General features: G+C 39.2%; 1 protein-coding gene across 1 annotated transcript in view; it reads right to left on the reverse strand.

Moving 5' to 3' along the window:
* Window positions 1–21,486, reverse strand: part of NEB (nebulin) — a 223,438-nt gene that overhangs the window by 188,751 nt on the left and 13,201 nt on the right. Inside the window, exons 8-24 of the mRNA XM_042994438.1 lie at window positions 20,002–20,106; window positions 13,480–13,584; window positions 12,739–12,846; window positions 10,128–10,244; window positions 8,167–8,271; window positions 7,973–8,080; window positions 7,771–7,875; window positions 7,275–7,373; window positions 6,127–6,231; window positions 5,045–5,152; window positions 4,846–4,959; window positions 3,341–3,442; window positions 3,132–3,239; window positions 2,938–3,042; window positions 1,845–1,943; window positions 718–822; window positions 66–173 (exon numbers count right to left, since the gene is read on the reverse strand). Of these exons, the coding sequence (XP_042850372.1) occupies window positions 66–173; window positions 718–822; window positions 1,845–1,943; window positions 2,938–3,042; window positions 3,132–3,239; window positions 3,341–3,442; window positions 4,846–4,959; window positions 5,045–5,152; window positions 6,127–6,231; window positions 7,275–7,373; window positions 7,771–7,875; window positions 7,973–8,080; window positions 8,167–8,271; window positions 10,128–10,244; window positions 12,739–12,846; window positions 13,480–13,584; window positions 20,002–20,106 (1,806 nt within the window). The remainder of the gene's footprint in view (window positions 1–65; window positions 174–717; window positions 823–1,844; window positions 1,944–2,937; window positions 3,043–3,131; window positions 3,240–3,340; window positions 3,443–4,845; window positions 4,960–5,044; window positions 5,153–6,126; window positions 6,232–7,274; window positions 7,374–7,770; window positions 7,876–7,972; window positions 8,081–8,166; window positions 8,272–10,127; window positions 10,245–12,738; window positions 12,847–13,479; window positions 13,585–20,001; window positions 20,107–21,486) is intronic.

Genomic DNA, 21,486 nt, shown 5'->3' on the forward strand with positions numbered 1-21,486 from the left:
CCAGAGCCCACCCATCAGGAAAGGTCAGTGAGGGCGCCCTGCCCAGGTGCCCAGGCCACACTCACATCGCTGGCGATCCTGCTGTTGGCTTTGGCTGCCAGCAGGGGAATGGCGTCCACTTTAATGTCAAACTTCTTTGCTTTGCTCTTCTCCCAGTCTTGCTTATAGACATTCTGGACAGAAAAATTTCAGCAGAGGAGTTGTAAGAATGAATCTAGCACAGATTCATCCAGTAAAAGAAACAGATTGAAAATTTGTGTATATAGACTTATTTCACCTACAAATACCATATTTACAAAATGATAGTATAATTATTCATTAATCTGTCATCCAGCTTCTCCCCTATATTCTTTTTAACATTCTGTGAACTTTCTAAAGATTGTACTACTCTGACGTATAAAGGACAATGTATAATGACAACCATTTTGAGAAAGTGAAATGCAACATTTATAGGACAGATCTTACAAAACTCTAGAGATTAGCAGGGGCGTAATTCAGAGGATGTTTCTGATGGTAACAGAGAATGTGGGAAATGAAAAAAGGATAGCTAAGTAAGAGCCTTCCGAACATTTAGGCCTTAAAACTCCACTCACACTCTGAAAACAATCTCCATAGTTGTTTAGTTGCTGAACTCCTAATCTGGTTTTTTACAACACCCATCACATCTCCTCTTTGCAGGTACATGCAATGATAGATTTCTGTGCCTTTGGTACTTACGTCACTCAAATTATAGGCATTGACTCTGTGTTGGATAAACTGTGGAGCATCTGCTGGTACGTTGCACTTGAATTTCTCACTTTCATGTTTTGCTTTGTAATTCAGCTGGAAAACAGTAGAAGATATCCAAACAGTTCAGGATCAGAATTTCCTTGAGGGCATATAGAGGAGTGTTGATATATATGGCTAAGTACTCCTACGCTTTTCAGAAAAAAAATGCCTCAAAGAGGTAGTCCATCCAATCAAAGTCCATTACAGAACCTTGACCCTCACTCCCTCTTTCAGGATTGGGATGGAATCCAGTTTGCATTGTCATTTTGTAAATGCTATCACAACGTATGTATGGGAAACTCATTGTCTAAAGTTTTAGGCTGTGCCTTCAGGACACGGACACTCAATCTATTAAATTCTGTGATCTTCTACTCAAAGTGTGGTCTACCAACAGCAGCGGCATCACCTACAAGCTTGTTAGAGAGTCAACATATCCCTCCAGACCTACTGAATCAGAATATTTTGGCAGGGTCACTGGGTGATCCACGTGAAAGTGAATGTTTCAGAAGCACTGCTGTTCTTGCCCTGTTCTTCACATGGCTGGACCGTTCTGCTTTGACCACCCAATTTGAAGTGTCCCCCCCACTCACCCCCTCTCCCATTACTCTGTTTGAATTCTGTCTCATGACCCCATATTAGTTTTCTTATTACTGCCAGGTGTCTTTCTTGTTTCTGTGCTTTTTATCTTCTTATAAAGTCTTAGCAAACTCAAGAATGGAGACTGCTTGCCTTGTTACCTACACAGATAGATGCTCTTGTTGTTTTTTTCTTTAAGTTGCCATCAAGTCTTAGTCTGCGTTATTTTGGGTATGTGACACATCCTAATGAGCAAATCCCCCACTGAAAATTGGTGACTTATTGAAGAAATATTCGTTATTTTTATTTTCATCTAACACCATCTTTCCAGAGGCTACAAATCAATCTGGCGGCTTCATTTGCATTTTATTAAACCAATCTTGAAAAATGACACCGTTGGGATGACAGATGAGACCATGAAGATTAAGCAAGAAAATGCTTCTCTTTCAAAGAAACACAGCATTCCAGGTCACTCACACTTGCACAAACAGGGCACTTACGTCGCTAAGCTGTTTTGTGTTGAGCTGGGCTTGCAGCAGTACAGGAGTATCAGTGACGGCTGTGAATTTAGTCTTATCTGGGTGAACTTTGTATGTATGCTAGAAAAAAAGGTTCTTGAATGAAATTTCATAATGTATCTTTATATTCTTGTTCATATACACGCTAACATATAAAAAATTTCCAGTCAAACATAGAGTTTATTTCCTGAAAACTTGGTTGATATGTTTTCACTTCTTCTCTCTCTCTCTCCTGAAGTTGCCTCTAAACTGGCCTCCCTGCTGCAATTTAGCAACCAGATTAATCTTCCTCCTGTTGAAGCCTTACAATGGCTCTCCATTGCACATGGCTTCACTCTAAATTGTACCCTGGCTGATGAACCCTACTCTACAGAATCCACCCCCAACTTCACCTGTTACCATTTCACCTCTTCCTACTATCCCTCCCTCCAGTACACTTCAGCCACCTCATCCTTTCAATTCCTTGTTCTTTGCTTAGACTGTTTTTCCAGTTGCTCTCACCTTGATCTTGGCATGGCTGCACTTTCCTGCCTTAGATCCTCCTTGAGCACCTGGTCTATGGTGCCCATCCAGTCTCTCTCTCCCACATCATCCTATTTTAATTCTATAGCATCATTCTACATGGGTTGTTTTACCATTGTCTGATATCTTTTTTAAGTTTCTGTGCTCTTTATTTTCTGCCTCTCCCAGTAAAATTCATGCTTCCCAAGAGGCAGCCCATCTTGTCCCCTCTTCTCCCCCAGCACCAAGGACAGTGTCTGACACAAGCTAGCTCCTCATGTAAATTTGTTAAATGAATGAACACCTATGTCTCATAAATCTCCCTATTTTCCCTTACTCCCCAAACCATGTATATATAAACTAGCGGACATAAAGATTTCTAAAACCCAAGATATTTTCATAACAAATAGTTTTCTTCACAGTAATTTTTGTGCTCTCCAATTCCACCCAAAATTTAAAATTTAACATCTCCTGCTAATCACTAGATGTTAGCATTGAAACTCCTGCTAAAATTACCACTAGATGGCACAAGAATCCCAAACCCAATTTTAAGAATTCAGAGCAGCTGACTTACATCTTTGCACTGGTCTAGCTTCTTAATTGCTTCATATTCTTGCGTTATTGTCTGAGGGAAATAACATTTCCCTTTATCTTCTTCATATTCTGCTTTGTAATTTTTCTAGAATAAGAAAGAATAAAAATAGATCATGGTTATTATTGCCCCCAAATAATATCACTGAGAGGCATGGATATTTGTCTTCAACTTACGTCACTGTTTTGTGCTGAAACTTTCATGCAGTGTATTTGATATGGGTCCTCGAAGCTGCCTACATAATGTCCCAAAACATTCTGTACATATGAATCTTTGTATTTAGCCTGAAAGAGAAAACATATTGACAAATATGTCAATTACATATGTTATTTGTCAAGTGGTAGAAAAGCCCCAAAACTCCAGGGGTAACCATGGCCTTTCGAACCTCACTGAAGTTCTTCAGCAGAGTGTCAAGTTGATATTTGGGGGTCTCACAGTAGTTCATGCTCTTTGCTTTTGTCTTCTCATAGTTTTCTTTGTATAATCTCTGTCAAAGGAAAAAGAAAAACAACGATAAAAAATATGTATCTCATGATATAAAAGCCATTCTCATCATTGCTATACTTAACCAAAAAGGAAAATTTTGTATTTTTTCAGTACTTTCCATGAAGCAAAAAAAGTAGAATGAATATGGCAGAGGCTCATGTCTTGTATAATCTAGGCTGCTAATAACCATATATATGCTTATATTATTTATCCTAACATTTCTCCACCAGAATAAACCAGGATATACCAGTGCTGCTCTCTAAACAATTTTTTGTCTTAAGATAATTCTTTCCAGGGGCACCTGGGTGGCTCAGTTGGTTAGGCAATTGACTTCAGCTCAGGTCATGATCTCGCGGTTTGTGGGTTTGAGCCTCGCATCGGACTCTGTGCTGATAGCTCAGAGCCTGGAGCCTGTTTGGGATTCTGTGTCTTCCCCCACCCCCCTACTCATGCTCTGTGACTCTCTGTCTCTTAATAATAAATACATGTTTAAAAAAATTTTAAATAATTCTTTCCATTTGAATGTGTTTGAAGGAAAATGGATTTTTTAAATAGTGCAAAATTAGGTAAAAGGTAGAAGGTGGACTTTAGATACTCAGGCACAGTCCTAGAAAAGTATTCAGTTCAGCACTTGATGAAAATACATTTTATAACACCTTTGGAAGTTGGATTTTCTCATTGAGATCTAATATTTTTCTTTATAGTAATAATGCACAAAAAGATTTTTTTTCCATTTTGTTGTAGGTAGCATGTATTTCTACACATTCTCCTTAATTCTCCCAGATAGAAATCCAAAAATATACTCAATAAAAATAAGAATATTTATAAGTGATACAGAATAGGGAGTTTTTCCTTTATGCCATGAATTAGAGAGGCAATTTTTGTAAAGAGTTTTATTTTATTTTGGATATTTTAGTCTTTAAAATGAGATCAATATTTTATAAATTTTTTATTTTATAAAATAAAATACTTTGTTCTTGAGGTTATGCTTCATCTAGTTTTCCTACTTTGTCTTTAGCCTGATTTTCTCACTTCTTTCCTCTAATTTTTTCTGTATGTATTTTTGCAAAGCACCTTAGATCAGATCATGACAGAATAAATATATACTTATGGGTACTGAGATATTAAACCCATTTCTAGAAAAACAATAAAGAAAATGCTATTGCTAGTATCTTTTCCCCTTAAGAAAACAGGGCATTAAAGAGATTAAGGAAACATTTACAATATTCACCGGTATCTCAAAGTACAGAATGAAGAGCTTAATCATCTTTACCACTGGGTTTTCGTGCTTGACTTGTTATCCTGAATCTGAGATTTCACTTGGACTAACATCCCACCCAAAGTTATATTAAACTGTAAGTACAACCACATCTGAAAATAAGGGTGATTCACAAAGACACTCACATCACTCTGGTTTTTGGCCGTCTTCAAAGAGTGCAGCATCTTGGGATCATCATGAATGCTGAGGGCTCCGATCATTTTCCCTTTGTTTTTCTCATAGTCTTTCTTGTACATCACCTGTAAAGACATCACACATGCCAGAGCCCACCCATCAGGAAAGGTCAGTGAGGGCGCCCTGCCCAGGTGCCCAGGCCACACTCACATCGCTAGCGATCCTGCTGTTAGCTTTGGCTGCCAGCAGGGGAATGGCGTCCACTTTAATGTCAAACTTCTTTGCTTTGCTCTTCTCCCAGTCTTGCTTATAGACATTCTGGACAGAAAAATTTTAACAAAGGAATTGGTAAAAATGACATGCATGTTATCACACTTTAAAGACAAAGGAATATCTCAATACTCTTAGTATGAATGAAATAAATGGATCATTTTCATTGTTCAGAAAATCGTGCATATTTTAGGTATTTCTCCTCAAGCTAAAGCTTTGAATTTTCCAAGATCAAGATTTTCTGCTCTTCATTAGAATCTTTCATCAAATTAACCTAATTCTAGTTACCATACTAATATTTGATCCTAACATGGAGTATTTCACAGAGTGGCACAAATATTCTATAGTTAATTTACTTTTTAGGATCTAAAGATAACACTTTAGTTTGATCTCAAAGTCCTTTGAAAAAATTATTTCCTGAATCATTACAATACTCATTGATGCTGGATAATCTTAGCACTTATTTACAGAATTGTTGAAGAAATTGAGATCTCCCCTACAAGGAGAATTTGACTTGTCTATAAAATTAAGTTTTGAAAATGAAAAATAGCAACGGACACCTGGTCTTATGCCTTCTGAATACACTATATCTTAGTGAAAGTTCTCTTACATGTAGAAATAAGCACCATTTGTGTAAAAATAGGGACATTAAACCTCTGAGGAGTAAATAAAATGAAATTATATCTAAAAAATGAGGTCCTGGATGAAAATTATAGCACAGTATAAATGAATGTGTGTCTAAAAGATCTAACATTATCATTTGCAATTAAACATACATGAGTGATGGCATTTTGAGGGTTGATTAAAACATATTAAGATTGTCTAATTGTATGAAGCTACTAACAATGTTGCTACCCACATTTATAAGGTGAGTTCAAAGATATGTGGGCAGAGGCATAAGAACATGATACAAATGTTAAGTATTCTTCCCATTTTTAATGAAATGTTTTTTCAGTGAAGCAATCCAGAAATAAAAACACAGGTTGTCAGGATATCCCATAGCATAGCACACAGGAACATACATCACTCAGGTTATAGGCATTGACTTTGTGTTGGATGAAGGCAGGAGTATCTGGAGGTATGTGGCACTTGAACTTTTCGTTTTCATGTTTCGCTTTGTAGTTCAGCTGAGAGGGAGAGGGGGAGAGAGAGAGAGAGAGAAAGGGACAGAGAGACAGGCAATAAGGGATACAATTAGTTCTGAAGAAGAATTTTTCCAAAATACAAAAATTTTGTGTGGTACATTTCATAAAATAAAATGTAAAATACGTTTTGATAAATAACAACTGGCAATGTTGTTAAGATCAAGAGAGAAGTCTAGAGCTAGGGTAGGCCCCCATTGACAGCCTGTGTGCTGAACACATGATGGCTGATGTTGGTTACCATGGTAGAACTGTCCTGGAAGGAGGTGGCTCTTTCATATATGCTTCCTCTCCATGCATATCACAATCAGCCCCCAGAATCAGTAGATTCTGAGAGTCACAGCCCTTTCTTTCTTTTTATTGTCAATGCTCATGTATTGGAGAACTTACACCTCCTCACATCCATTACAGTTTGTTAATACTCTCATCTGAAGTATTTCTGGATATAAATCTACTGGGATTACTTTTATTGTTTTATTTTGTTTTAACACAAGCTTGGAGGTTCATGCTTAAAACTCATGTGATAAAACTTATCTCAAAGACTCCATTTTCTAAAAACTTATTTGAGAGAGAGAAGTCCCCTGTATTGAATACCTGCTCTGGGTCAGGGTATTTACTATGCACATATCTCCTTTTATTTACTCTTCAAAACAACCACAAATTATAAAAGGGAAATATGAGGCAAACTGAAGTTAAACGATTTGCCTGTGATGTCAGGTCATAAATGACAGAGGTACAATTTGAATCCAGTTTTGTCTGACTCAAAAACTCATGGTCTTTTCCAGTGTGGTAAGCTACATTAGTTTCCCTTATAGAACCATTTCGCTATAATTGTTATCCATCCAAGAAGATGCAAGGCAACTAAATAAGGAACTATTTTAGGTGATTACAAATATATACAAGTTAAATTTGCTAAAACTGAAATAGTCTTTTTTTTTGTAAATGTGACAAGTCACTGGATTTTATATATGGAGTTGTGAGATGTTATCCCTCATAATTGGATTTCTTGAACATTTAGATGAACTTACATCACTCAGTTGTTTGGAATTGACTTGGGCTTGCACCAGAACGGGAGAGTCCGTGACTTGAGTGAATTTTGTCTTATCTGGATGGACTTTGTAGGTGTGCTGTGGAGGAAAAAAGGAATAGTTTCAGCAGTCAAATCCAAGTTGACCTATAGACCAAGCAAGCAGAAACATTGCCCAAAACAAAAGAAACTTGTAGTTAATAAAACACATGGTTCTTTGCTCATTAGACTGCAGTGTCTTTGAGAGATGCCTTCACACTGTACAAGAAACTTTCTCATTCTTCACATTTCTGATAACTCTTCTTGGGGAAAATGAACTAGAATTAGCTCTTGAAATGTATTGGTGACCACAGGGGAAACCAGTTTACTACCAAATAAGTTTTGTTTCTTATAATTTCCTTGCCTGCATATATTTGAAAAGTGTTAAAATTTTAACTATCTTTTGACCACTGAGGCTATGGAGGTCAGGACGTTCAAAGTTCATGCTACGGACTTACATCTTTACATTGATCTAGTTTCTTGATTGCTTCATATTCTTGAGTTATGGTCTGGGGGAAGAAGCCCTTGCCTCTGTCTTCTTCATATTCTGCTTTGTAGTTTTTCTATGAGGAAAAGACATCAGACATAAGGATGCAACCATTTTATTCATGCCCTAAAGATGTGTTCATTGGAAAGCTAAACAATGGTCTTACAACTTACATCACTGTTTTGAGCTGAGACTTTCATGCAGTGTGTGTGATATGGATCCTCAAAGCTGCCTACATAATGTCCCAAAACATTCTTTACGTAGGAATCTTTGTACTTAGTCTGAAAGACAAAACATATTTCATGTATTGATTGGGGGGAATAATGGATCTTTTCTTAACACAGGAAGTAACCACAGGATTACTTACGTCACTAGTGAAGTTCTGCAGAACTGTATCAAGTTGAAATTTGGGGGTTTCACAGTAATTTATGCTCTTTGCCTTAGTCTTTTCATAGTTTTCTTTGTATAGTTTCTGTAAAAGAAAAAAAAATCAGTTAAAATAGATTCTTGTCACTCCTACACTGATTATAACACTTGTATTTCCCAACACTAAACAAAAGAAGCAGAAAAAAGATATCGCCTGTCAACTGTCTTAAAAACGGATGATCAAACACTGGGGTGTTGTGAATAAGTTTCTTCTATTAGTAATTACTGTAAAGCTTAGGCTTTTAACATTCACCAAAAAAAAAAAAAAATTAAGAAACCAGAATGCTGCCTCAGACCAAGCCCTTAGTTGTGGAGTTTGGGTGTATTTTGGAACTCCTACTTCCTCTATGCCCCAACTCACACACGTCCCTCACTGACAGTGCCACAACAGAGGGGACTATTCTGAGCAGCAGTGATTATTTTTTTTTAACAAACATGCATGAAAAAGTTTAGTATACGTTGAGAAAGACAGTCTCTCTTCCTCCTTCTACCAAGGGAAAATGCCTTATTATACAGATAATATATCTTAAAATTAAGGTATATACAAGAACTCGGATCATGAACCTGCTCACTCTTCTTCTCTGCTAGGATTTAAATCTAACAGTAACAACTGTTGGATTTTATTTTATTTTTTTAACATTTACTCATTTTTGAGAGACAAACAGAGACAGAGTGTGAGTGGGGGAAGGGCAGAGAGAGAGGGAGACACAGAATCTGAAGCAGGCTCCAGGCTCTAAGCTGTCAGCACCGAGCCCAACGCAGGGCTCAAACTCATGAACTGTGAGATCATGACCTGAGCTGAAGTTGGACTCAACCGACTAAGCCACCCAGGTGTCCCTACAACTATTGGATTTTAAAGGCACACTGATAAAGTGGGCTATTGTCACTTTCTCATGTTGGGTTTTGAAATTGTAAATGGTGCAACTCAGTTTTTATATTTTTATATTGCTCTCTTTATCAACAAAGTAGATTTGGACCTGTGCTTTTATATGCTTGATAAAGATGATCTTCATTTAGGAAACAGGAGACAGGCTTTGCATTAATTTCCCAACAGAGCTATGTGGACAGACCCACTGACACCTTCTCACCTGCCACTCCACTCACCCCATTCCTCAATCACATGTATGCATCTCTACAGTGCTGACTGAATTCAAGGGACAAAGAAAAGATAACTAACCTGCAAAGAGAACCATGTTTCATCCTCAAATATTAGGAAAGCTTAACACAGTGTAACTCTAAGGGAAAAACTCAACTGATCACATGTTCAGTCTCTTATATAGTCAAAGTGGTTTTGGGCTGTTAGTCTCTTAATGCCAGTTCTCACTTATCTATTTTAAATGTAATTGGATTGGTCAGGCTTTTATTTCCACAAGCAGAAATTCCTGTGAAGACTTAGGGAGCCATCTTTTAAGTCATGCTGTCTGCAAATTATGGTTTCTAGGGCCAGCATCTGCACAGAAAATGGTGGTGGTGAGGGGGAAAAGCTGTGAAACACAGGACACCGGTCTTCTCCCAGTGGCTCGAAGAACACAAGGGCAGGGTACACACACAACCTGATCCCTCTCTCTTGCCCCCCTCCCCTCCCCTTTCAAAGTCTCCTCCTGTCTGTGTCAAAATCACATGTATCTCCTACAACCTGCTCTTTGTTCATATAGAAGTACCAGGGCCTATAAGCAAATGAAGATTTCTCTGCCATTGAACACAGAACCCCCAAAATGGACATACATCATACTCAGAGGCATTTATGTCTTCCTGTGGTTAAACAGTTCCAGGGAAACTGCTACACTAGAATCATAAAGTATTTGCAAAGTTATACTTGCATTTAGCCATTATAGAAGGAGAGAAATTTCACCTCTCTGGCAGCTAAGGTGGAAAAACACTTTTTGACAAGAATGTACTTACATCACTCAGGGCATTTCCTGCTGCCTTCAGCTGCTTGAGCAGTGGGTTCTCTGAAGCAGGAAGTACATTATAATCTGCTTTTCCTTTATTCTTTTCATAGTCTTCTTTGTATTTTACCTGTAGGAGCGAAATAAAGTGATAAAGTAACTCTCTGGGTTATTTTTGCTCTTGTCTCTATTATGGATATTACGACATAGTTCCATAAATCAACTTTCTAGAAAAGTGACAGCTTGACATTTTACAAACAAAATACTCATAGTAACTCATAACAGTAGCAGAGAAACTGCATAAATTTCCAGGATAACTTCCTGCCATTCATTTATTCATTCAAAAACATCCATAGGGTATCAATTACGTGCTGGCTCTGAGACAGGTGCAAGGAAGAATAACATATAGTCCCTGCCCTCAAAGACAGAGATAGCCACACAAATAATGATAGTGCATCATGTCCCAGACACTTACTGCTCCACAACCCTCATTGAGCTCTTAGCCTCTAGCTGCCTAACTTCCAACATATTTTTAAAGAAAGCAAGCCTCTAGCATCATCAATCTACCCTTTAATGCCTCATCTATGACTGTGTGTAAGCATGTGTGTATTTAATGTACATGCAGAAGGAGGAGGAAGGGGCTGGAGGCTGGATGACAACCTCTCCTCTTCTTTCTGCCCCTCCTGCTTTACACCTTTAATTCCAGCTTTAGCAGAAGCTTTAAACAAGGGCTCAGAAGCCCCTGTCAGGAGCATGTCCAAAGGGAGAAGAACAAGAAATGGATCCTATTTCTTGATCCACAGTGCCAGCCATTTATTCCGGCGATATAACTATAGAATATAGGAACATTCAAAGAATCCTAGATAAGCTACTAACATTTGAGAGCCTCGAAAAACAGACATAACCAGCTTGGTATCCAAAGGCAGGAGATACACAACTGAAACACAGGTGCACTATCCCCTGTAGCACACAAAGAAGACTCATAGGGGATACACTACAGGAATGAAAGACATAACCTTTCTCTAGTATAGAATTATGTGCTTCATTGAAAAATGGAAACAACCAGAAAAGGAGTTCCACACACCCTCCTATCTTCCTACCTGTACCTGGGATATGTGGTCTCCTCTCCTGTTTATGGATGAATTGTCAAGACCCATGGCAAAGTTACCCCTCCTGTTAAGCACCAGAACGCTTCCCTTTTCACCTACTCAAGGGCATTACTTCAGCCACTCTTCCCTCCTCAGACATCATCACGTTTTCGTCCCACACTGGATTTTTTTTCCATCAGCATAGAAACATGGTGTCTTTGTCTCCAATCTTAAAAGAATCCCCTCTTCATCCACATATCCTTCAGCTACTACCCCATTTTCTTCTTTTCCTTTCAGGAAAATACTTTTAAAAACTTGAGTATACTTACACTTTTCTATTTCTCTCTTCTCATCCACTCATGAGCCCTCTCTAAGCAGACTCAACCAAATTGCTCTTGTTAAGTTCACCAGAGACCACCTATTGGTAAATCCACTTCAGAAACATTTGACACAACTGATCACTCTCTTCACTCACTTCCCACTTTCTCTTGACTCTATTCCTACCTCACCTCGATGATGTGTTCACATGGAGATACTCCAGAGTTCAGTTCTCAGAGCTTTGGGTCTACACTTGCTCCCTCAATGGCCTCTAGTCTTATGACATTAAATACTATCCATCTACTGATGACTCCCAAATTTATATAATCCTTCTGGATGCCTCCCCAGAAACTTCAGACTCATGCAATCAACTGTCCACTTAATATTTCCACTTGGATGTCTAAAAGACATCTCAAATCTTACAGGTTGAAAGCTGAGCTCATGTCTTCCCTCCAAAAATAATCATTCACTCTTTCCACATTCTTCTCTATCTTGATAAAGGGAAATCCCATCTGTCTGGTTGCTTAGACCCAAACTTTACTCACATATCCCACATCCAACCCAACAGCAAACTAGGTCAGCTCTACCTTTCAAAGTACATCTCATCACTTGTCTTGCCCTGTTCCTGATCCAAAACATCACTATTTTGCACCTGAATCCTGAAATAGCTTCCTAGATGATATGATCCTCCTGCTTTCACTGCTCCAGCAGAGCCAAGGCCAGGGTTTGAATCAAGTCTGATTGGCTTTGAAGTTTATGTTTTTTCTAGTGCTTTAGAATGCTAAGGACTCTATTTACCAAAGTCTAGTCTATAGAGTATATGCATATCTATGAATTTGTCTATCTTGTCTGTGACTAGATTTTCACCAATTAGTAGGAAAATAAGAAAAATAATGGAAATGGTGAGTGTGGGAGTGTCCATATTCATATAAGGTCGCCAGTTGTCTTTTCTTGGGGGATCCTCCTATCTGAGAGGATAGCCTTTCTACTTGCAGGTATCAAAACGTCATTTATGAAATATTAAAGATGGTTATTTAGTATTGTTAATGGTCACACACAGCCAAGTTTTTCAAAAATTGGTAGCCCTATTATAACCCCAGAATATTTATTTTGTTGTTCCCCAAGAATGCTTTTTTCCCCATTATATACAAAAGCAAGAGTTATAGGAAATTCACCCACACTAAGACCATCATGACAAATGAGAGCATCCCCTCATACCTTGCTAGCTGCCACCCCAGCTTGTTTATTCACTTTGTACTCTGGTGTTTCGGTCTGCATGAAGTAGATCTGGTCTTTCATACTCTCAAAGTCTTCTTGGTATTTCCTCTGTAAGACATTACACATACTGGAGAATGGCTGTGGGCATAGACTGTGCACAGGTTTCACATGGGAGGACAGGGGCTGGTGGGAGAGGTTACACAAAGCCGCTCCTCTTGGCTTACACAAGTCAGGTTACAATGAGAGAATGCAGTGCCATCACAAAAACAATTAGCAACTTAACAGAGATTTGGAGCAATTATAATAGGCTGAAAACCAGCCTTCAAGAAGGAGCTCTAAAAGGCCAGGGGTAGAGAACTTAAGAGAAAAGAAAGAGTGTTTTTCAGTGAAGAAAATCAGGGAAGAAACTAATCAGTTTCATAAATGTACTGTTTAGGCTCCCCAGGCAAAGAATAAATTTAAAAGGGCCCCCCTTAACCTGTACTCACTTTGAAACTGTATTGTTCATATGAAAGTTGAGGCATGAATAATGGAATCTGATCAAAGCAGTATTTCTCAAAAGGAAAGAGAGATAGGGGAATTTCTTTCTTGATAGGAACTCTATACAGATCTTACCCCCATGAAGGGGTACCCGGACTCTAATGTTCTGGTACCACTTTAGATGCAGCTGGGGGTCTGAAGTCATAAAAGAAAGGGTCACACTTTCAACCTAAGAACATCTGGTCATTCCTTCCTACTTACTGTGCTGATATTATCAGCATTCATTCTGGCGGTTGCAATTTCAAAGCAAGGTGTCTCACTCCATTTGCCTTTGACTTTATTTTCATAGTCTTCCTTGTATTTGTTCTAGGAGAAAAAAAAGATGAAATATAGAAAATATAGAAATTGACAAATAGGATAGAAAACTAAGTGGTAATGGGCAGCTTAAAAAAAATTTTTTTTAACTTAAAACATATCTTAACTATGGTCCTTAAGTTCTTAATAGATGTCTTCAAATGTTCCAGGATAGTATCAATTTACCCAACAAAAAAGTTGGGCGAGAGGGTAGAGGTAATAATTGACCACCTTCTTGTTGAGTCTGGGAACTTAGTTCATTCAAAACTTATGGATGTTCCCTGATGTTTGAGGGAAGAGACTCAGGAACATCCTCCACTTATATTTCAGAGTTATAACAAAACCACTCAACCCACATTTCCATGCCAGATGAAATTAGCCATAAATTTCTGAGATTTACCAAAACTTCTAATTATCCAGAAAGGAATGCCACCACAAAATTTGGCTTGAAGGCTAATGAATAACACTTTCCAATTTAGACTTGAAGAAATTTTAATGAGAACTCGTAAGTAATTCAAAAATTGCCCCATCTTATTCACACACACCATTCTACCTGAACCCCAGGCTGTGAGCAGCCTTGAGAGGAATTATGTCTTCTTTATGTTTATATCCTCAGAATCTAACACAAAATGCATCACACAAAAGTGACCTCATAAATGCATGTCCAACAAAACTAAACTGAACTAAGCCCATGATATGTGACTTCAAACTGCCTTGGCCTAGAGTGTTCTTAAAATAAAATTAGGGGCACCTGGGTGGCTCAGTCAGTTAAGCGTCTGGCTTTGGCTCAGGTCATGATCTCACGGTTTGGGAGTTCAAGCCCTACATCAGGCTCTGTGCTGACAGCTCAGAGCCTGGAGCCTGCTTCAGAGTCTGCATCTCCCTCTCTCTCTGCCCCTTCCCCACTCATGCTCCATCTCTCTCTCTCTCAAATAAATAAACATTTAAAAAATATATATGTTTACAATAAAATTCAACCAGTCAATCCCAAACCTGGGCATATGAGCCAGAGCTGGGTTATAACAATTTCCCCTTCTTGGCTCATAGAAATGTGTTAACAACCAGCAAGTCTCAAAGTGTCTGCATGCCTACACCCCCACTTCACTCTTCAGGAAAAAAGAAAGTGATTTTCTGGTATACCTTCAACAGAACCAGTACCAAGGATGAGTGATATGCAAAGCCAGTGAGTTTGAGTTAAAGGATGCTCAGCCCTCTCTCAAATGCCTTTATCCATTCTTCTCAAGAGGCTAATACGCTAAATGCTAGCCAAGTGTTTTTCATAACTATAAATTTTAGATTCCTGGGACGGAGTTCAGAAGCTCTGAGCCCAAGACTAAAGTCCATCATTACCAAAGATGTGGCTTAGCCTCTCCAAGTTTCAGGGTTCTTAACCACAGCACCGGCAATAATAATTCCTTCCACAGAGGACTGTTGAAAAGTTTACATAAGTTTATACCCTGAAGAGTCCTTTGCAAACTCTTCAGTGCTAAACAAATGTATGGTATAATAATTATAACAATAATGTTGCCAACATTGCTAGCATAACAGAGTAAGAAACTCTGGAGAAAATTCTGTGTGTGTGTGTCTGTGTATGCACACGCATGTGTATTCTTCAGTGAAAATCTTTGTTGAGATAATATTTACACTTAAGTGTCAATTTGCCTACTCTCTTCTTTGGAAGTTTTAAAAATTGAAGTCAACTCTTTAGTCAGTCAAAACTGACTGAATTCAATTGGTCAAAACGGATGTTTTGATTTGCTGATTGCCTATAGAAGTATTTCTAATCTTTTTGGCTAATAGACCTCTTCAGAAATCTGAGAAAGCTATAAAATGCCCATAAACACAACTTCAGAGGTTCTTGATGTATACACACCCCAGGTTAAGACCTCCAAATCCACATTTTTGGTGGAATACTGCCCTTTCTCTGCTTGCTGGCAAAGGAAGAGACCTTTAAGATTAGGGGATAGGGGCAATTGGGCCTGATATATCCCCAGAACTTTGTGATAGGATTTAAAATTGAGAAGGCAGATTCTCTTAATGAGATCCAAAAGTTGGGTTATTGTGAAGAAATAATTAGAATCACATATGTAGATTTGTTAAGAAAATTAAAATTCTTACATTAAGAGATGGATGTCTGATTTTTTAAAAGATATTAAAACACGATGAAAAATAAGAGTACAAGACCATCCAGCACCCTCACCCAAAGTCCTTCCCCACTTCTTCCTCTTCATAAACCAGTCACCATAGAGTTGGATCTCTCACAATCCACCCCTGAGTATTCCCAAGTGTGGGAAGATTTTCATTGTAAGGAAAGAGGCTGGGGCTTGTTATCTATTGAGGAAGTTATGGCCTTCCCCTCCATCTATAGGTAGGAGAGGAGTTAAAAGGCTGAAGGCCTGCAGCTTGAGGAATGAGAAGGAGAGTGAGGTATGTGTCTATGTGGTACCTCCTCTGTCAACCAAGTGGTCTTATTCTACGAGTCTGGCAGCAAGGCCTGAGTACTTATGTGGTACACAGAGATTGTTAGCCGTACCAGGGTCCAACATCCAACTTTCCCCCCAACCCCACTCTAATTCTTCTGTCCAACTCTGTCATAGGTAAAGCCAATCAATGGAAACCTGGCAGCAAGAATCAATTTAATATTCTCTAAGATTCTGTGTTCACTTAACAGAGGAAAGTACATTGAGTCAATTACAAGCTATGAAACACCTTCTGTGGGCAAGAGAGTAACTGCATGTTAACAGATGTAGTAAAATTGCTTCCCCATAGTCCTTCCTCCCCAGAAATGAGCTGAGAGTGCTTCCATTGGGCCACAAATTGGACACACTAATGTCCTACTTAAACACATGGTTTCATTTTCTACTTTCCCTATCTGCATCTGTGGTTTTGATGTGGTTATCAAACGGAAGGAATACAAAGCCAGTTTAGTTAATCACTCTTCACTCTTTTCTATGAGTAGCTAAATACTGGGACTTCTGACAGTTTCATTTGAAGACAAGTTATCCTCTCAGAATTGTGGAGGGGTTCCCAACTGGTATTTTCATTGCCTACAGTGGGCCCAGGGATGCTTTCCTTACTCAACCAAATCTCTTCTGTTGCTATCAATGGAGATCTCCCCCTAATTCTTTATTATAGAGGACTTTCCGTGGTTTTAGAAGATCACAGTTTGGCATCTTCATGCTGTGTAACAGTATTTCCTGAAAGATATTTTTTAAAAAACATCCTAGTGAAATAGTATATATCGGTCACTGCCTCCAGTTCCTAACACAGAAGTCCTAAACCTTGTAATCTCCTGAGTGATAGGGTTGTCTTTTGTTTCAATGAGACAACTCCTGGATAGATTTATGATCGGGGCTGGTCATGAGAAAGACCAAGCCATGATTAGAAGCTTGGAACTTTCCACCTCACCCTTCATTTTCTGAGGAGGGGAGAGGGGCTGGAGACGGAGTTAATAATCAGTTAGGCCTATGGGATGAAACCTCCATAAAAATCCATGAAGGACACAATTCATACAGCTTCCATTTTGGTAAGCACATCCACACGCTGGAAGAGTAGTATGCCCCAGCTCCACAGAGACAGAAGGTCCTGTGCTTGGGACCCTTCGGGACCTCACCCCAGGTTCCTCTTTATCTTGGTTGTTCATCGGTGTCCTTTATCATGTAATAAACATAAAAAAGGGTTTCCCTGAGCTCTGTGAGCCGATTATTAGCAAATTATTAAACTTGAGGAGGGGATCATGGGAACCCGGATTTATAGTCCAAAGTATGGGAGGTCCAGACTAATGACTAGTGTCTGAAGTAGGGGTAGTCTCATGGGTCTGGGCCCTTAACCTGTGAGATCTGAGCTAACTCCAAGAAGATAATGTCAATTGAACTGAATTATAGGACACCAATTTAGCGTCAGAGAATTTGTTTGGTGTGGTAAAAAACCCATTTGGTGGCAGAAGTACGCATAGAGAGTAGAGGAAACAGAGCTTTTCCTTTCAACTCTACGTCCCTGAACTGGAAATTCTAACCTGAAGTCTCACATTTCTCCTTTTACGAATCTGGAAAGAAGCAGAGAAGCAAGCACAGAGAAACTAAAGGGACTTCCCAATGTTGCATTCAGGACCCCACTTTCAGCTGGCTGTAGTGTGCATAGTGTCCTCACCTGGAAGGCTTGCTTAATGAACAACCCTGCCTGCCTGTCCGTCTGTGTTAGGGCTACAAAATGCAGCTGAGCCAGGATGAGTGCTGGTATTGGAGCTGGTGCCTTTGGCCAAAGACAAAGGTAAGAGAATTGATTCTGACAGGTACAGTAAGGAAAGCTGGTAAACAGAATATAATCAATATATAAGCAATATAAATCATTACAGATATACGATCATTATATTAATGTATGAAATAAAGGCTATAAGACAAAGGGATGTATTGGGAGACACAGACAAGGAAATGCTGAATTTAAATACATAAGAGTGAGTACATAAGGGGATTTAATCTATTTTGGAAAGAAAGGAAATGATGATACTGAAACATGCATCAGAGCCCATGACCATGGGGAATACTTCAAGAGAAAAGAGGTAGGTCCCACAGCAAAATCACCTCTTTCTCCTCCACCTGCAGCCCGACTCCTCTCTTATTGGATGGTTTGTTTTTGAATGGACTGCTACAGACCATAAGCATTTCCTCCTAAAGTGAGTGTTATTTTGAATGCACAGCAGCCATTAAGAACTTGGTATTTGGGGAAGACTGGGATAAACAGCCAAATATGGTGACTTTCATCCTCCCCCATTCTCCCTTGGCTCACATTGTTATTCCACAAGGGCAAATCCAGCCCCGGTGAGGTTTTCAAGTGTCTAATGATGCCACCGTATCCGGCTGGAGTGGCACAGTCCAACAGGCATATAATGCAAGCTGCCAGTGTAATTTTAGATTTTCTAGTAGCCAATTTTTAAAACGTAAAAAGGAACAGGTGGGAAATTAATTTTAATAATATATTTTTACTTAACAAATAGGTCCAAAAATATTATTTCAACCTGTAATCAGTATAAAAATAATGAATGAGCTATTTTACATTCATTTGGTCATACTAAGTGTTCCCAGTGTATATTTCACACAGAGAAGACCCTCAGTTTATACAATCACATTTCAAATGCTCAATAGTCACATGTGGATGATGGCTACTATATTGATGAGTGCACTTCTAGACTGGTGTGTCTAAATTAGTGGAGACTGGAGCAGTGTGAAAGTGATTTATTTTTTATCACATTCAAGTACCCACACTGCACACTCAAGGTAAAAGCATGTTGCAATAGTAAGATAGCTTTTAAAATATGTTTTAAATAAAAATTAAAAATAAATTTTTCTTTACAAATAACCACTTGAAAGGAGCTTTTTCTTTTTCTTCAAAAAAAGGTCCATCACCCTTGTTTTCCATCACCCTTGTTTCCCAATCTTATTTAAATATCAACACTTTCAGTAGGCCGGCTCTTTATGGACAGTTCTAAAGTTCATTTCCGCTTAGTCCTGGGCAAATTTCAGGGTCATGGCATTCCTATTAGTGAAAAGTTACTGTACTTAGCAGATTCTCCAAATAGCCTCTGGTTATACAGTTAGTAGTCTGCAATATCAGACACTACAAACATCATTGAATAGACTTCATCATCCATAACTTTTCTTCCTTCTTCTTTACTAGAGACATCCTTTCCTGCAAAATACCTAAACAAAATGGAAACCTTGAGGTTCCATCAAAATTCAAGCAGAAGACCAAACTGGGACTCAACTCCACAGAGGGCCAAGAAAAAAGTATTTAAAATCAGCAGTATCCCAGGAGAAAGTGGCCTGATTTGAACCAATTTAAAATAGGAATTTAGCATGGGTCTGGTCACCAGTTGGACATCTGTCTCTCTGCATTCTCTGTCAGGCCTGCATTCCTCAGAGCTAGCTTACCAGCCTAAATATAGACAGACTAAGCTGTTTGCCTGGGCTTTAAAAGTTATGAGGTGCACTGCCCATGGCTGTCAAACTAATGGCTATGTCTGAGAGATCACACATGCATTCTCATTTTCTCCATGTCTGACTGACAGCTATAAAACTGTACACTGAATTAAAACAATCAGATCCTCCAAAGAAAACGTGCGGGGACTCAGTTCTTTGTTAGTATCACTCCTGCAAGTCAAAATGTTAAATGACATCAGGGCACAGGTTCTGTTTTCAAAATGCGGCTTTCACATTTCCTCATCACGGAGCCATTAAGCTGGCCAAACATTTATTAACATGGTTCCATGATGTTCATGGATGTAATGTTTTTGCTGCCGACTTTTCAGAGTCATATTGCAAAAACACCCTTACAGTGTTGGCATTGGGTCTTTAAATCCCCCTTACTTACTTTCTCTGATGTTTGAGATTATTAAGTCAGAGTTTTCAAGGGAGGCCAGTCCTATGTACTTACCTTGCTCACTTGATTGGTCACTTTCTTTGCAAACTCTATATCTGGAGGATCCGGCAGAGATGTGAATTGAGATTGCTGTTCAGCATGACCTTTTTTGTAGGCGATCTGACAAAATAAAAGACAGGGACGCTCATGAGCCACAGAAAATTATTCTATTTCCCATGTTCCATTTGTTGGCAATTTTGAAAAAGACTATGTATTCATCTGTATTTGAAGTCTTAAACTTTAGTCTATCACATAACAGTAACTTATCCTTGCAGATGCTACACGCCCTTGCTCTCAGTATTACCAGCAATTCCTATTTCGTTAAGTCTTCCCTCTTCAAGATTATTAATCCTAGATCTGTTTCCTTCCATTTATATCCATGCCATGATTTGCAGTTGAAATTATTCTGTTAACTGGCATCCTCAACTCCCAATCTCTTGTCTTTACATCAGCTACCATACCCCTAGCTCTGGATCAACTCAACTACACACTTCCTCTAATCTTATATCCAGGATGATGAGTGACACTGAAGAAAATCACACAACTCTATTGATTGGATAATGATAATGTGATAAGCATGATTAAAAGGGCCACTGGAAGAAGGTACAGAAGTGGGAGAGGGGGCCTCTTGAACCTAAGCCCTTAGCTTGAAGTCAGGGTGCCTACCTAGTGATACGTGCTTATGAACAACAGCTTGCTTGGGGCTCTGTGCCCGATACTCTGAGTTTATGGTATCCAATTGCCACTTTGCCTTCAATGAAGCTTGAAAACCCCATTATGCATCTCTGGTCAGTCTCTACTTTCAGTGGCTAGTGTAAAACCCCAAGACTGTCCTTAGGCCCCCAGTCAACTCTCAGCTTCCTCTCTCATAGAGTAAAGGGAGGCTATACATATGCTTAGTTTTCCCTGTACTCATCCCTCCTTCCCACCTGCTGCATGGTTCAGAGAATCAACCCTTGTAGGGCAGGAGTCCTGTACTCAGACAGCTGATCCCTCCAGTAGCCCTCTGGACCTAGATCCATCCATTGCCCCTTCTCTTTCTTGACAGCTTCAACTGCTCCCTCTTCATTGGTTCCTTTCCTTCAGCCTGTGAAAGGCCTCTCTTGTCTTAAAATAAGTATCATGTCTATTAATCATGCAGCGCCTTCACTCTTTCCCTCCTTTGTTCCTCCACTACTGACTACTTAGACATTTTCTTCCACCAATCTTGAGCCCTGCCCCCACAATGCAGAACTATTTGTAGGTCCCCAGACCCACAAAAACCTCTTATGCCTCTGAACCTTGTACCTGCTGTTCCCTTTTCCCTGGAATGCCCCAGCTCCACACTCTCCCCATGTGCCTGCAAGCTGCTGCTCATTCTCCACGTCACAGTCTCCCCTCCCTAACCTGAGGACCTTTTCCTGGGATCTCACTCAACTTGGCCCTTACTTCCTTTAAAGGAATTATCAGATGACACTGTGATTGGTTGCTTACACATCTGTCCCACCTTGGACTATGAGC

This window comes from Panthera tigris, chromosome C1 (genome assembly GCF_018350195.1).
Source record: "Panthera tigris isolate Pti1 chromosome C1, P.tigris_Pti1_mat1.1, whole genome shotgun sequence".
NCBI classification, from domain to species: domain Eukaryota; kingdom Metazoa; phylum Chordata; class Mammalia; order Carnivora; family Felidae; genus Panthera; species Panthera tigris.